The sequence below is a fragment of the Anomaloglossus baeobatrachus genome, chromosome 2, assembly GCF_048569485.1.
Source record: "Anomaloglossus baeobatrachus isolate aAnoBae1 chromosome 2, aAnoBae1.hap1, whole genome shotgun sequence".
In the NCBI taxonomy this organism is placed as follows: Eukaryota; Metazoa; Chordata; class Amphibia; order Anura; family Aromobatidae; genus Anomaloglossus; species Anomaloglossus baeobatrachus.
In genome coordinates this window covers 694,465,512-694,481,749 of record NC_134354.1, presented here as the reverse complement: position 1 = coordinate 694,481,749, position 16,238 = coordinate 694,465,512, and the positions used below count along the sequence as shown (strand labels likewise).

The 16,238-nt window shown below is 44.7% G+C and overlaps 1 protein-coding gene across 1 annotated transcript; it reads right to left on the bottom strand.

Annotated features, from left to right (window-relative positions):
• Window positions 1-8,724: 8,724 nt before the first annotated feature.
• Window positions 8,725-15,182, bottom strand: LOC142289975 (keratin, type II cytoskeletal cochleal-like). The gene is given in 10 exon segments (XM_075333919.1): window positions 8,725-8,846; window positions 9,538-9,566; window positions 9,813-10,033; window positions 10,115-10,240; window positions 10,324-10,488; window positions 10,619-10,714; window positions 11,023-11,083; window positions 12,908-13,116; window positions 14,782-15,068; window positions 15,071-15,182. Coding segments are annotated over 10 exon segments (1,428 nt in total).
• Window positions 15,183-16,238: the final 1,056 nt, after the last annotated feature.

The window sequence follows — 16,238 nt, the reverse complement described above, 5'->3', positions numbered from 1 at the left end:
TGTGGTAGCGGTGGATTCCCTCCGGCTACCCGCTCCCCGGCTGCAATCTGGGCCGGAGGAGCTCTACACTTTGCCCGCAGGCGCTGGCCCTGAGAAACTGGTGCCGTGGCGGTGGCGGTGTCTCTCCGGTTCAGGTTGGGCTGTTGCCTTCAATCGGGACTTGGTTGTTGGGGGATGTACGTCCCCTGCACTGACGGATTTGGCAAATCTGGCGACTCCTAGCCTTGCCGCGGTCCGAGAGGCCCCTGCCCTGGTGCTGACTGTCCTTCGGAACACTGCTCCAGACCACCGGGCACACAGCCAACGGGGTCCTTCCAGGAACTTCCAAACGGTCCCCCTCCAGACAGTCACCGCCGTCGCTGACCTTGCTGATCTGGCCCTGCACAAAGCTGGACCCTTCAGGCTTCTTTCTCTTCTGTCACTTCACTTGCTTTCCTCCTTTTCCACTTTTCTGCTTTCACTCTCACTTTCTTAACTCCTCTACTTAGCTCCTCACTCCTGCTCCTCCCTGAGCTATCTACACTCAAGCCCTGCCTGGGCTAATCTGCCTGGTTTTCCCGCCTCCAGAGTTGTGAGCTCCTCGGTGGGCGGAGCCAACCGCCTGGCCCACCCCCTGGTGTGCATCATCAGACTCCTGGAGGAAGGCAACAAGGATTTCTGGTTAGCTGTGATGTGCCTACCTGGAGTGTGGGGTGTGGTGGTGTTGTGACCTGTGTCCCCTGGCTTGCCCAGGGCGACACATATGTAAATACAAAAAGGCCGACGAAGGTCAGCCCAAGATGAAAAAGGGGGGGGGGGGATTTCCAGAACCCTAAAAGAGGAAAGATTAAAACCATACATTAGAACCACATAAATAAAATTTAAAATATTATATTATATTAAAAAACAAAATAAAAAGCCCATACAATTAGGTCCAGAAACATTTGGACAGTGACACAATTTTCGCGAGTTGGGATCTGCATGCCACCACATTGGATTTGAAGTGAAACCTCTACAACAGAATTCAAGTGCAGATTGTAACGTTTAATTTGAAGGTTTGAACAAAAATATCTGATAGAAATTGTAGGAATTGTACACATTTCTTTACAAACACTCCACATTTTAGGAGGTCAAAAGTAATTGGACAAATAAACCAAACCCAAACAAAATATTTTTATTTTCAATATTTTGTTGCGAATCCTTTGGAGGCAATCACTGCCTTAAGTCTGGAACCCATGGACATCACCAAACGCTGGGTTTCCTCCTTCTTAATGCTTTTCCAGGCCTTTACAGCCGCAGCCTTCAGGTCTTGCTTGTTTGTGGGTCTTTCCGTCTTAAGTCTGGATTTGAGCAAGTGAAATGCATGCTCAATTGGGTTAAGATCTGGTGATTGACTTGGCCATTGCAGAATGTTCCACTTTTTTGTACTCATGAACTCCTGGGTAGCTTTGGCTGTATGCTTGGGGTCATTGTCCATCTGTACTATGAAGCGCCGTGCGATCAACGTTGCGGCATTTGGCTGAATCTGGGCTGAAAGTATATCCCGGTACACTTCAGAATTCATCCGGCTACTCTTGTCTGCTATTATGTCATCAATAAACACAAGTGACCCAGTGCCATTGAAAGCCATGCATGCCCATGCCATCACGTTGCCTCCACCATGTTTTACAGAGGATGTGGTGTGCCTTGGATCATGTGCCGTTCCCTTTCTTCTCCAAACTTTTTTCTTCCCATCATTCTGGTACAGGTTGATCTTTGTCTCATCTGTCCATAGAATACTTTTCCAGAACTGAGCTGGCTTCATGAGGTGTTTTTCAGCAAATTTAACTCTGGCCTGTCTATTTTTGGAATTGATGAATGGTTTGCATTTAGATGTGAACCCTTTGTATTTACTTTCATGGAGTCTTCTCTTTACTGTTGACTTAGAGACAGATACACCTACTTCACTGAGAGTGTTCTGGACTTCAGTTGATGTTGTGAACGGGTTCTTCTTCACCAAAGAAAGTATGCGGCGATCATCCACCACTGTTGTCATCCGTGGACACCCAGACCTTTTTGAGTTCCCAAGCTCACCAGTCAATTCCTTTTTTCTCAGAATGTACCCGACTGTTGATTTTGCTACTCCAAGCATGTCTGCTATCTCTGTGATGGATTTTTTCTTTTTTTTCAGCCTCAGGATGTTCTGCTTCACCTCAATTGAGAGTTCCTTAGACCGCATGTTGTCTGGTCACAGCAACAGCTTCCAAATGCAAAACCACACACCTGTAATCAACCCCAGACTTTTTAACTACTTCATTGATTACAGGTTAACGAGGGAGACGCCTTCAGAGTTAATTGCAGCCCTTAGAGTCCCTTGTCCAATTACTTTTGGTTCCTTGAAAAAGAGGAGGCTATGCATTACAGAGCTATGATTCCTAAACCCTTTCTCCGATTTGGATGTGAAAACTCTCATATTGCAGCTGGGAGTGTGCACTTTCAGCCCATATTATATATAATTGTATTTCTGAACATGTTTTTGTAAACAGCTAAAATAACATAACTTGTGTCACTGTCCAAATATTTCTGGACCTAACTGTAAGTCCGCACTGAAAATTTATATGGGAAGGAAGGGAACAAAGCTATTGTGATCGTTCAATCCATTTGGCGTAAGAGTATTCAATTTGTAAATCCACATTGTTTCTCTCTGAGCCAAGAGTCTCTTCCAGTTACCACCTCTCATGCCAATCAAAATCCTATCTATGTCCTTGGCCTGGAATAAAGAGCTGTCGCATCCATGTTTTAATTTAAAATGGCGTGGGATGGTTTTTAGTTTATTAGGATCTTCTTCCTGCTTAGCATTTTCAATATCTAGCACATGTTCACGGATCTGACGTCTCAATTCACGCGACGTCATTCCCACATATGCTAATCCACAAGGACATGTTGCTTGATAAACAACCGCTTTGGTTGTACAGTTAATACTTTGAGTGATGTAATACGTTCTCTCATGATTCGAATCCTCAAAGGTCTGGCTGTTACAAATATTTGCACATGCTACACATTTGCCACATGCTGTACAGCCCCATTTAGGGCCTCTTGTACCAAATAATGTTTTTTGTGATTTAATTTCATGATGACTCCGTACTAATGTGTCTTGGAGATTCTTGGATTTTCTATATGTGACTGATGGATACTGGTGTATATGCCCTGCGATAGTTTTATCTAGCAAGAGGATCGACCAGTGTCTTTCTATTGTATCCCCGATCCCTAAAACGAGAACACAAATCCTCAGCCTGTTTTTCATATAGATGATCATTAGAGCAAATTCTTCTAGCTCTTAAGAATTGCCCCTTAGGGATATTTCTAATAAGGTGCTTAGGGTGTTGGGATGTGGCATACAGGACTGCATTAGCTGATGTGCTTTTTCTATATAGGTCAGTCTGGATATAGCCAAATTCATCAGTTTGTATGAGAATATCCAGGAATTCAATCTTTTTCTGACTACATTTATATGTAAGCCGAATATTGATGTTGTTTTTGTTCAATTCCTGAATAAAAGCTTCCAAATCCTCCACCGACCCCTGCCATATCATCAGCACATCATCTATGTATCTACACCAAAATATTACCTTCTCGCTCAGTCTGGTGGCCTCTGTTTGAAAAATACGTCTCTCCCACAGCCCCAGGAACAAATTAGCATATGAGGGCGCACAAGACGCCCCCATTGCTGTGCCCTGGAGCTGTAGGAAAAACATTCCCTTAAAGAGGAAAAAGTTATGGCTCAATACAAAGCCCAATGCTTTAATGAGAAATTTACAAAGGTGGGTATCCAATCTACTTGATTTCAGAAAAAATTCCGTGGCTGTAATTCCATCCTCGTGCCTAATGAACGTATAGAGTAACTCGACGTCACATGTTACGAGCAACATATCATCCTCTATTTGGACCCCATCTAGTTTTCGAAGGGCGTCGGTGGTATCCCTAATATATGAGGGGAAGTTTTCCACCAGGGGCTTAAGATGGTAATCGACAAAGCCACATAGGGGTTCACAAAAATTATTAATGCCCGACACAATTGGCCTCCCTGGTGGTACAAGTGGATCCTTATGGATTTTGGGTAGTAAATAAATACTTGCCACTGTTGGTTCTTTTTGGGAGGAAAATGGGGGTGCGTTTTATAACGCTAATATTGCGGTACCTGGGGGTCCTGTCTGTGCGGTGATCGGGCGACCGGGTGCCTGTGGCTGCGTGCAAGCGGCCAGGTACCTGTGCTTGCGTGCGGTGGCAGCCGGGTACCCGTGGCTGCGTGCGGGCGACAGCTGGGTGCTGTGGGCGGGCTGCGGTCTGCGGCCGGGTGCTGTGTGCGGTCAGCGGCTGGGTGCTGTGTGTGGGCAGTGGCTGGCGGATGGGTGCTGGGTGCGGGCAGTGGCCGGCGGCCGGGTGCTGTGTGCGGACGGCGGCTGGGTGCTGTGTGCGGGCAGCGGCCGGGTGCTGTGTGCGGGCAGTGGCCGGCGGCCGGGTGCTGGGTGCGGGCAGTGGCCGGCGGCCGGGTGCTGTGTGCGGACGGCGGCTGGGTGCTGTGTGCGGGCAGCGGCCGGGTGCTGTGTGTGGGCAGTGGCCGGCGGCCGGGTGCTGGGTGCGGGCAGTGGCCGGCGGCCGGGTGCTGTGTGCGGACGGCGGCTGGGTGCTGTGTGCGGGCAGCGGCTGGGTGCTGTGTGCGGGCAGCGAATGGGTGCTGTGTGCGGGCAGTGGCCAGCGGCCGGGTGCTGTGTGCGGGCGGCGGCCGGGTGCTGTGTGCGGGCAGCGGCCGGGTGCTGTGTGCGGGCAGTGGCCGGCGGCCGGGTGCTGTGTGAGGGCAGCAGTCGGGTGCCTGTGCGGGGGGCAGATGGCTGCCATCCACACGCAAGCACAGGTACCCGGCCGCTTGCACGCAGGGTGGGCGGGCTGCCACTCTGTGCGTGCGGGACGGGCAGCTGTGCAGCAAGTTACCCAGTTTGTCCGCGGTCCCAGTTTCAAATGATGGTGCCGAGAGCGGGCGCTTGCGAAGTTGGAGCTCTTGGATGAGAGCTCCATCTGTGCACGCGCTCCAGGCGCCATTATTTGAACCGGGACCGCGGACACTGGGACACTCACTGCACCGGCCTGCTGCATGACTCCCCCGCCGTCGGCGACGCTACTGCTGCCGCCATCACCACGGGCCCTGCGACTCCTGCCACCATGGGCCCCACGGCTCCTGCCACCACGGGCCCCCCGGCTCCTGCCACCCCGGACGCCACCGCACCTGCCACCACGGACGACACCTGCCACCACGGACCCCGCTGCCACTGACCCGCCGTGCCTGCCAGCACAACCTCTGCCTCCTGTGACCCCGCTTCACCACCACTGCTGCCCCCCTCCGGTAAGAGAACACCGGATTATAAGACGGACCCCATTTTTCTTTTTTTTTACCTTTTTTTTATGTCTAAGTTTGGGGTGCATCTTATATTCCGGTGCGTCTTATAAAGCGAAAAATACGGTATTTAGCATAAGATTATTTATGCAGATTATTGTCATGTCACTGCATTCTTACTTTCTTGCTCCTAAAATCTAAATTTAAGTTTTTATTATTTTGCTAGTATTTTGTAAATCTACGTTTTGGCTTTAAACACTGCCTGAACCCTTCTAGATTAAATTCAAGCATGTCTCGACCGAAATCTGATCCAACGTCTCTTCTTCAAGGTATGTATATGTGCGGCCCCCGTGTCAGCAGCTGAGCTTCTCGGATCTGGATCCGCGGTGGCTCGAGGGGCGTCTGGACCCGGGGGTCGGGCAGCCACTCAAATGAAGGGGGTATATACAGGGGATTGTGGTTAGAGTTCGTGATGCCACCCATGGTATGTGGTAATGTGGAGTACCACCGCTGCAGTTGGGAGTACCCGGGGGTGACGGAGTGGGGCAGCCAGGTGTTAGAACCCTCCACGGGTAGGGGGATGCCCCGGGACTCAGTGATGGTATTCAGGGAGTGCCGTGGAGAGTGAAGGGGGTCACTTGCGTACTCACTCAGTCCAGTAAACTGACACCGACAACCTGATAAACCAAAGTTCTGGATACCGCTGCCGCTGAGGGGAGCTAGTTCGGGTCCCATCCCCAATGGTGCTGCCTGGTGATCTGTGACCTTTCTCCTGGCAGTAAGTTCACTTCTCTGTTGGTCCCAGTAGTATGGAACTAGTCGGGTCCCGCTCCCCGGTATGGCTAACTGTGGATTTTCTGGACTGTTTTTGTGGAAAGTCCTATCCCCTATGTTGCACTAGTACCCCGATTTTGGAGCGGGTGGAGAACGGATCTTGAAGGCTCCATTCTCATCGGGTAAATTGTCAGGTTGCCTAAAGCTATTCCCTGACCTAGGGTTCACGTACCCCGTCGTGCCCTGGTCCCAGCCCGGTGATGGTACAAGGCTGCCGGTTGTCCTCCTCGACAGTTCCGTGCCCCTTGTCATGATCCCCTGCGACCAGGGGTCCAACTCCTACCAGGTCCAGACCACCATCTGCTACCTAGGTGTCTTCAAGGAGCCCGGCTGCTGACTTCCTCTCTCCTTCACTTCCAACACTTCACTCTCTGTCTTCTGACACTCCTGACCTCCCCTAACCAACCCCCCAAGTGGGCAACCCTATTACACTCATGCTGTCCACTGGTGTTTCTGGTGGGTGTGGTGCAGAGAGGACTTTAATCAGCTGATGTAGGCAACACCATGTAGTTGGGGACCCACAACCAAGGAGGAGGCGGATATTACACAGGAGGGCGGATTGCACAATACCCTGTGACGACCCGATAGTCCAGGGGTGTCACAGCTTTTTCTTCAATTCTACTCACAAGTGCTCGATTGGATTGAGGTGTGTTGTGACTGTGGTGCCAATACAGCACCTCTACTTCATTATCATTAAGCCATTTCTTTGCCAATCTTGACGTATGGTTCAGGTCGTTATCCTGCTGGAACACAATGTCGTTCTTTTCAACCTCCCATGTTACTGGAGTGTACAAAGTAACTTGTCTTGTAGAATACTCACATACAGCTCAGCATTGAAACCAGCATCAATCCTGGTCAAGTATCCAATGCAGTTGGCTGTGAAACAACCCCAAATCATCAAGCTTTCTTGCCTGATCTTGACAGTTCCTTTAAATTTTCAATCCATTAGCCCCTTTTTTGCTTGTTTTTTCCCAGACCAATTTGCCTAGTTTATTGACTTTCATCTTATCGCTCCAAATCACCCATTTCCAATCTTCCATTGTCCACATTTTTTGCAAACTCAAACCGACATTTCTTATGATGATATTGAAGTCGAGGCTTCATTACCTTTTTTTGGGTCATCATTCCAAACTTGTGTAATGTGTGCTGCATGGCGCTTGCTTATATGGACATCTGTGATCTCACTATTACAAAGTATCCGAGCCATAATCATAATTAGGCTGGGGCCACACGGGGACTACTGCGATCCCCTTGCATGACACTCGGCTCACGCTGGCAGTACAGCAGAGCCGAGTGTCATGAGAGTGTCCTTGCAACTGAGGTCCGTTCGTGCGAGCAGACCTCAGCTGCGGGGGGCGGGCCGGCACTTAGGAGGGCAGGGAGGGATTTCTCTCCCTCTCTCCTGCGTAGCTGGCTATTGCCATTCTCGCACTGCACTGGCAGTACACTGGTGTACCGCGAGTGCAGTGCGATTTTTCTCTCGCCCCATTCACTTGAATGGGTGCGAGAGAAAGAGTCTCGCATTACAATTGCAGCATGCTGCGATTGTTTTCTCAGTCCGATTAGGGCTGAGAAAATAATCGCCCATGTGTGCTGACACACAGGCTAGAATTAGTCCGAGGGGAATGCGATGTTTTATCGCACTCCACTCGCACTGTTTTTCTCGCCGTGTGGCTTAGGCCTAAAAGGCACGGGAGTCATCAGCAGACCCCTGGCTGTCATAACAACCCATTTGTGCCCTGTGATCACTTCACGGGCATGCAGATGGGCACCGGGAATGATGTGCCCCCTGCCGGCACGTGATAAATGCCATTGTGAGAGATTGACAGCGACATTTAACAGGTTAACAGAAGTGGATGGAGCACCGCTCCACCCATGACTATTAGAGGCACATGTTGGCCTATTTAAATCAGCTGTCATAATATGCAGGGAAAAATGCAGGCTCGGTGTGCAAGCCCGCATCAAGGTCAGGGAGCCAGCATATGACGTACAATTGCTGCATATGTTCGTAAGGGTTCAATGGGGAGTACAAATTAAGAAATGTACTTTTTAATAAGAAAAGAACTGATGCAACAAGAGTTGTACCAAAAATGGATCCAGCACAGTGACAAAAACATGGGACCTTTCCATGTATGAGAAGAAATAACAGGGATGTGTTAAATTGGGCATTACTGATAATTTTCGTTAAATATAAGTCTTTATATGCTCATGGTAATCTTTAACCAACTATTTTGTTAGCAATAAATCTGTGACATCCAATAGATTATTTTATGGCAATAGATTATTTTGTAAATTTTATAAGTTTCCATCGCTTAATATCGCTTTATAATAATGAAGAATAATGAGATAATGAGTTTTGCAGTCAGCTCAGTTTATTGAGAGCAGCATAGACAAGCAGTCACTATTACAATGCACCCTAAAACGTCAAGTGAAACAACCAGAATAAAGTATATTGGACTCTCACTTTCCTACAGGAATAGCAACGAAGCATATTTCTAAATACACGCTACAATGGACGTTAATCTCTCGTCCACCAATCCACTTCAACAATGTTTGCTGGAGACATAGCTGCTGGATTTATGGTGGTGATGAGAATGGTGAGGTTGATGTCCACCATGGTGGCCTCCTGAATGGTGCTTTCCTCCAGTGCTGGAGTGGAGAACAGCTGCAGAGGGGGACACAAATGAGTTACACAGAGTACTGTATAAACAGTTTGGAATACAATGTTTTAAATTATATTGTTCATATTTTCATAGTTTTTATGGTTGAAATTCTCAAATCTATTGTGTTCAACCCATAGCCTAACATGTTAATTGATTCAGAGGAAGGCAAAAACCCTATGAAACCAATGTTAAGTTCCCCAAATTAGGGAATTAATTCCGTCCCAACTCCACCTATGGCACTCAAACTAGTTCCTTGGATCAACGCCCCGTCACACAATCTAGTGCTCATAACCTGTAATGTTATGTTTATTAAGAAAATCATCAAGACCCTTCTTGTACTTTTTTGTGAGTGTCCTCTCTTTGCAGCTCACTTGTAGCTTCGATAATAGTGATAAGAGGAATGGGAAGGAGCGGCATTGGTTGTGGTGGACTTTAAGGGTGGCACTGTTAGGGGAAACTGTGTGACCTGTTCTACTAGCTGCTTGCATGTGTTGCCATCATGTCCCATCCTCTCTGAGGTGTGAACTGGGAGCTGTAAGGTGTAAGCCCCAGAAGTTGTATTCCACTTCTCACACATTTATGTCATTATTGTTTCAGATATGAATACTATGAACCTCAAAAGTAGAGAAAACCAACAAATTGTGAGGCCCTCGTAACAGAAATTCATATAGCAATCATATTACGTGTACTTACATATGTTCACAGAGCTGTCTCCACACATCCTGAAACAGAACATTGATATTTTTTGAGTTGTGTTGCTCTGACCCTATGCTGAGTTCTTTATTATCATGTTTATGTCTTTTTTATGATTATATATTACACAATGGGGTCAATTTACCATGTAGATATGTTATATCTATACATAACTTTCCAGTAGATGATGAGGAAGGCTAAAAGCTTTAATGTTACATAGTCTTGTAATTATTTGCTCATTGGTCATGTTTTGTCTCCAGGAGTTATGTATTTACCTGCTCTCTTCTCCTTCCAGCATCTTCTTATAGGTGGCGATCTCAATATCCAGAGCCAGCTTGACATTCATCAGCTCCTGGTATTCCCTCAGTTGGCGAGCCATGTCCTGCTTGGCCTTCTGTAGAGCAGACTCCAGTTCTGCCAGTTTGCTCTTGGCATCTCGGATGGCAGCTTCACCACGTTCCTCAGCTTCTGCAATAGCAGCTTCCAGGGCAGCACGCTAAAAATACATCAAGAATTACTCAATTTTTTTGCATCCTCAGGTAATGTTTGTGATGCACTGAATTTTGATTTTGTATACCTGGGCTTTAGCGCACTCAATCTCTCCTTTAAGTCTTTGGATTGTTTGATTAAGTCCAGCGATCTCACTTCTGCTGCTTTGCAGATCATCTCCATTTCTCCCAGCTGCCATACGGAGCTCATCAAACTGTCGGCCCAAAGAATATTCAAGTATGAAAAATACTGTTAATCCAGACAGATTTGTATTAAGTGCTCATGTTTTGGCCTCACCCTTGATTGATACATGGCCTCAGCCTCCGCTCTACCCCTGCTGGCAATCTCCTCATATTGGGCTCTGACCTCGGCGATGATGCTGTCCATGTCTAGGTCTCTACTGTTGTCCATGGACACAACAACTGAAGTGTCTGAGATCTGAGCCTGGAGCTGACTGATCTCCTGTAAAAAAAAAAATATATATATATATATATATATATATATATATATATATATATATATCATAGTCATTATTATTATATGACAACTAGTAGAGTATTCAATGTAAAAGAACCACAAAAAGTATAATTACCGCATCATATAAAGTCCTTAGGAAGTTGATTTCGTCAGAGAGGGTCTCAGCCCTGGCCTGAAGTTCAGCTTTGTTCATATAGGCAGCATCAACATTCTAAAGCACAAATATAATTAATATAATGATATATAATACAACACATCACATCATAACCACATTTTTATGTTATCTTACGGGGGTTCTCCATTTTTTTTTATTTTAAAAACAAATGTTGTCTAAGAATAAAATCCCATATGCCATCAACTGATCTCTCACTGCTCCTAAGTTCCTTTTGTGGCAGGGATAACGCATGACTGTGACAGCCACTTACTGACCACAGATATGATGATGAAAGGGGTGAACAACCCCTTTAAGACAAAATGATTTGCGCTTATGATAGTTATTTTTACAATTTTTAGACTTACTCTCTTTATACTGACAAATTCATTCTCTGCTGCAGTGCGTCGGTTCAACTCTTCTTCATAGCTGTCGGGAACAAAATATTGGTTAATATCTTGTGTGTGACTTTGCTTTATATGACGTTTTAAGAATAAAGACCATTTGACTACATAAGAAGACACAAGTAATATGAATGACAAGGAAAATGGTGGCTCTTGATAAAATATCCACAAGGACTTCAAGTTACCGAAAAAAACGTCATCTATATAAAAAGAAATTAGTCATTAATGTATTCTGTATACTCCTGAAACTCATGATCCTTAAAGCATTGAAATGGCTGACTACACTATACATCAGCGAGATCTGATCCCATTGTTGGCAATCCTGTTTGGGTAAACCCTATCTCTGAGGGCTCGCTCGCACTTGCGTATAAAACGGATGAGTGCAATGCAAAAAAATCGGACTAAAATTGTAAAATTGTAAAACGTCTGAGACTCACCAATGCAAGTCTAAGGGTCTGTGAAAAAAAGGATGGCACATGGACCATCCATATGGCATCCATCTTTTACCGATACATTACCATACTGTAGCACAGAACACTGTAAATGGTCCTGGATCGCAGGTTATAGTCCTGCAAACGTCTGATCTATCTGACTATCTATATATCTATCTAATATCTTTCTATTATCTATCTTTATCTTTATATTAGTTTTTTCCCTTGAGATGTGTGTGTAAAAATTGTACGCCATACGGATAGTCGGTGTGCCGTCCGATTTTTTTCTCGCACCTAGAGACTTACATTTGCAAATCTCGTCTGTTATACGCAGCCATAAGCAGCATGCTCCAATTTTTTCCTCATGCAGATTCCAGCTGAGGAAAAACTCACATATCATTACGCAACTCATTGATTAACATTGGTGCAAGTAAAATACAATTTTTCATCCAATGTCATCCAATTGCAGACCTAAAGCAGGCTTTACACGCTACAATATATCTTACGATGTGTCGGCGGGGTCACGTCGTAAGTGACGCACATCCGGCATTGTAAGTTATATTGTAACATGTGACAGCTATGTGCGATTGCGATTGAACGTTAAAACGTTGATCGCACGCACGTCGTTCAATTGCTAAAAATTGAACTTGAGGTTGTTCAATGTTCCCGAGGCAGCACACATCGCAGTGTGTGACACACCGGGAATGATGAACAGATCTTACCTGCGTCCCGCGGCTCACCCCGGCAATGCGGAAGGAAGGAGGTGGGCGGGATGTTTACGTCCCGCTCATCTCAGCCCCTCCTCTTCTATTAGCCGGCTGCTGCATGATGTTGCTCTGACACCGAATGTCCCTCCCACTCCAGGAAGTGGATGTTCGCCACCCACATCGAGGTCGTATGGAAGGGTAAGTATGTATGACGGCACTTAATCATTTGTGCGACACATTCAACAAATTGAACGTACCGCACATACGATGGGGGCGGGTACGATCGCATACGATATCGTATGCGAAATTGACACGTGTAAAGCAGGCTAAATTCTCAATGTTGTACAATACGGCAACTAATTACTACAACACAGCACCTTAGAATTGGATCAATATGCCAAACATTAAAATGGAACCAAATCACCAGGTTCTCTGTGGCATGCAATGAAAGTCCATCAACCAAAGCTGCCCAAACAGCCCAGAACTCTATGCAGTACTATCCAAGGTATTTATAGAATAGGATTGCAACAGTGTCTCATAATTTGCATTAGAACATTTTACAAAATATATTCATTATAGATTTTAGCTTGAATAAAAAAAATGACATTATATGCAATGTTGGAGAATGTGGGAATTAGATTATATGGATTCCATAATAGCGTTGCTTAAGTTTGGAAAGGACTACAGTTTTGGAGATAGGGCAATCAGTACCTTCTTCTCAGGTCTTCAACAGTTCTCTCCGTGTTATTTCTCTCTGCATCCAGACGAGCCCGCTCACATGCCAGGTTCTCCAGTTGACTTCTGAGATTGCTGATAAAAGCCTCAAACAAAGGTTCCACCTGATACCGGGCTGTTCTTTGTTCTTGCAGAAGAGACCATTTGGTTTCCAGCATCTTATTCTGCTGCTCCAGAAATCTCACCTTTGTGGGAACAAAACGTCCACAATGATATGTTATTTTTTTTCTAATATTTAGATAAATGTAATCTATTTGAATTGGTAAAGTGTATTATTATTATTATTATTATTATTATTATTATTATTGCAATGTCTTCTGTGCCTGGTAGATCCTTTTTTTTTTTTACTGTAGTTTGTCTCACCCTCATTTAGATGTTAATATTGGGAGATTCCATATATTTCCTCTGGAGCCTTAAGGTGATAGACGTTGAGTGGAAATGGTGTAGGCTCCTAATGAGCCTTGATTGCCATCGCCAATTATAAAAACTAAGCTCAGATTTTTAATGGCAATCTAGGCAAATGGAAAGATGATGGGAAAAATCCAAATTGAATTTAATACATCTGGCACATTTCAAACTTTGTAAACTCCAGAAAGTAACTCGTACCAAATCTTATTCTGTTTTCTGTCTTTCCTGTTAATAAATCTTTAGGAAACTTATAGACAATGCCCACTCTCTGAAACATACGACCATTTTTCTTGAACTTAGAATCATAGAATAATAGAATGGTAGAGTTGGAACGGACCTCAAGGGCCATCGAGTCCAACCCCCTGCGAGTGCAGGTTTTTGTAAATTATCCCAGCTATATGTTTATCCAGCTTCCGCTTGAAGATTACCATTGATGCAAAGCTCACTACCTCCTGTGGTCACCTGTTCGTTCCACTCTCCAATTGCCCTCACTGCCACCCAAGGTCGTCTGTTCCACTTTCTGATTGCCCTCACTACCTTTCGTGGTTGCCTGTTCCACTCTGTGACTGCCCTCACTACCTCCTGTGGTAGCCGTTTCCACTCTCTGACTGCCATCACTGCCTCCCATGGTCGCCTGTTTCACTCTCTAACTGCCCTCACTACTTCCCATGGTTGCCTGTTCCATTCTCTGACTGCCCTCACTGTCAGTTTTTCCTAATGTCTAATCTGATTCTCCTTCCTTTTAATGTCATCCCATTACTTGGGCGTGGAAAGCTTCAAGAGGAACCTCAAGACCCACCTCTTCCAACAAGCCTACAACCTACAATAGCCCTCAGCCCAGTAGACCACTGCGCAACCAGCTCTGTCCTCACCTATTGTACCATCACCCATTCCCTGTAGACTGTGAGCCCTCGTCGCGGGCAGGGTCCTCTCTCCTCCTATACCAGTCTGTTTTGTACTGTTAATGATTGTTGTACGTATACCCTCTCTCACTTGTAAAGCGCCATGGAATAAATGGCGCTATAATAATAAATAATAATAATAAATAATAATTACTTCTTGTACTTCCTTGTGCTAATGAGAATAGGGTGCTTCCCCCTGCACTGTGACTACCTATCATATACTTGTAGACCGCTATTAAGTCTCCTCTCAGCCATCTCTTTTGCAAACTAAACATTCCTAGTTTTTCAAATGTGTACTTCAAATGTGACAAGTGACAAGTAAAGTCACAGGTTTTAATTTAAAATTGACATGTCATGGCTTGCAGCTTTTTAGTGTAGTTTATGTGAAATACTACAGTTATAAAAATACTTAAATCCACTGGTATCAATTTGGTTTTTCCTCTGTATAAAAGGTGGACACAGGAATTTACAGATATTTTATCCTTTTTTTTTCTTTGAAAAACATATAGCAGCATGTCTAAATCTTTCAGTTTTTCTTACCTTGTCAATAAAGGAAGCAAACTTATTGTTGAGGCCTTTAATTTGGTTTTTCTCATCGTTTCTTACTCTTTGAATGTTAGTGTCAATCTCCAAGTTAAGTGGAGCGAGAAGACATTCGTTCACAGTCATGATGCCTCCATATCCTGATTGTCCGTGATGATTACTACCCATTCCTCCAAATCCAGATCCGTGCCCACTTTTATGTAGACTTCCAAATGACATCTTGTGTCCCTTGGATCCAATATTATGGACACTTGAGCTGCTGAAGCAATGTTGAGTCTTGTGTAAGAGTGGGATAAGATGCTGTGAGAGCTGGAATGTTTGGGTAAAGACACAGAACAGGAGCTGAAGTGCTTGTGTCCAGAGTGTCCGGAGGAGGCGAGGATGGAGTGATGAGACATGATGGTTCTTCTCGCAAAGTTAGCTGGAAGAGGATGTGAAGTGCTCAGAGGATGGCTCTGGACTGCTGTCTTCTACGGCTCCTCTCTGGGCCTTTTATACTCAAACTGGGTGTCTCCATTCTCAATGCACAGTTGCTATTATAGCATCATCTAGTTTTATAGAAATCATATAAGCTACACGCCTGTATTATCAAAACTAAAGTATTGTTTTACTATTTGATGATCAAAGGAAATATCTCACAGCAAGCTCGTTATGTCACTTTATTAACTTCTTTAGCCATGTTTTATTCATATGTATCATTCATTATAAATGTGACATCGATTGAGAACTCTTAAAGAATAAAACAATATGCAGTTTACCATATAAGAGTAGACATTAGAAAATGTGGTGTATTACCATCTTAGGCCCTGTAGACATCATGTTAACATCCTCCATTTGACCTATACACTATATATGGTATACACTCTATCTCTCTGCCTCTTTTTCTCTCTCTATTCGTTGAGTGGAATTGGTGAAGGCACTGTATATATATATATATATATATATACATATATATACAGTATATATAATAAGAGCTGCCAATATTGGATGCTGGCATATTCCAGCAATGTATCCCACTAAATTAGTAAGCAGTGGGCTTTGTCACCTTTCATTTAAAGTCCCATTATTAAAACAATATATATATTGTGGTTTACATATTTTACTGAATAGAATTATATTGTCTACTACAATATTCTATACTTGTTTTTTGCAGGATAGCAAAGTTTCAGCCCCCTAGCCCTTACTACGACCATTTTACAGAACAGAGGTTAGTGTCTCTATTGAGTTATATTGGTTTCGGGGTCAGGTCCGAGTCCCAGACTAACCTTTCAACCAGGCAAACTCGAACTTCAATGGCCCGCTCATCTTTAATGATGAAATACAAAACAAGTGTACTTGCTGAAAAGTAATATGTTTATGATGCTTTTGCTTACAATTTTCTGCCTTATGATGTACTTGGCACATGTGACCTGGCAAGAATGTTTTTGGTTACATGGACTGTCGCGGGCGGGGAG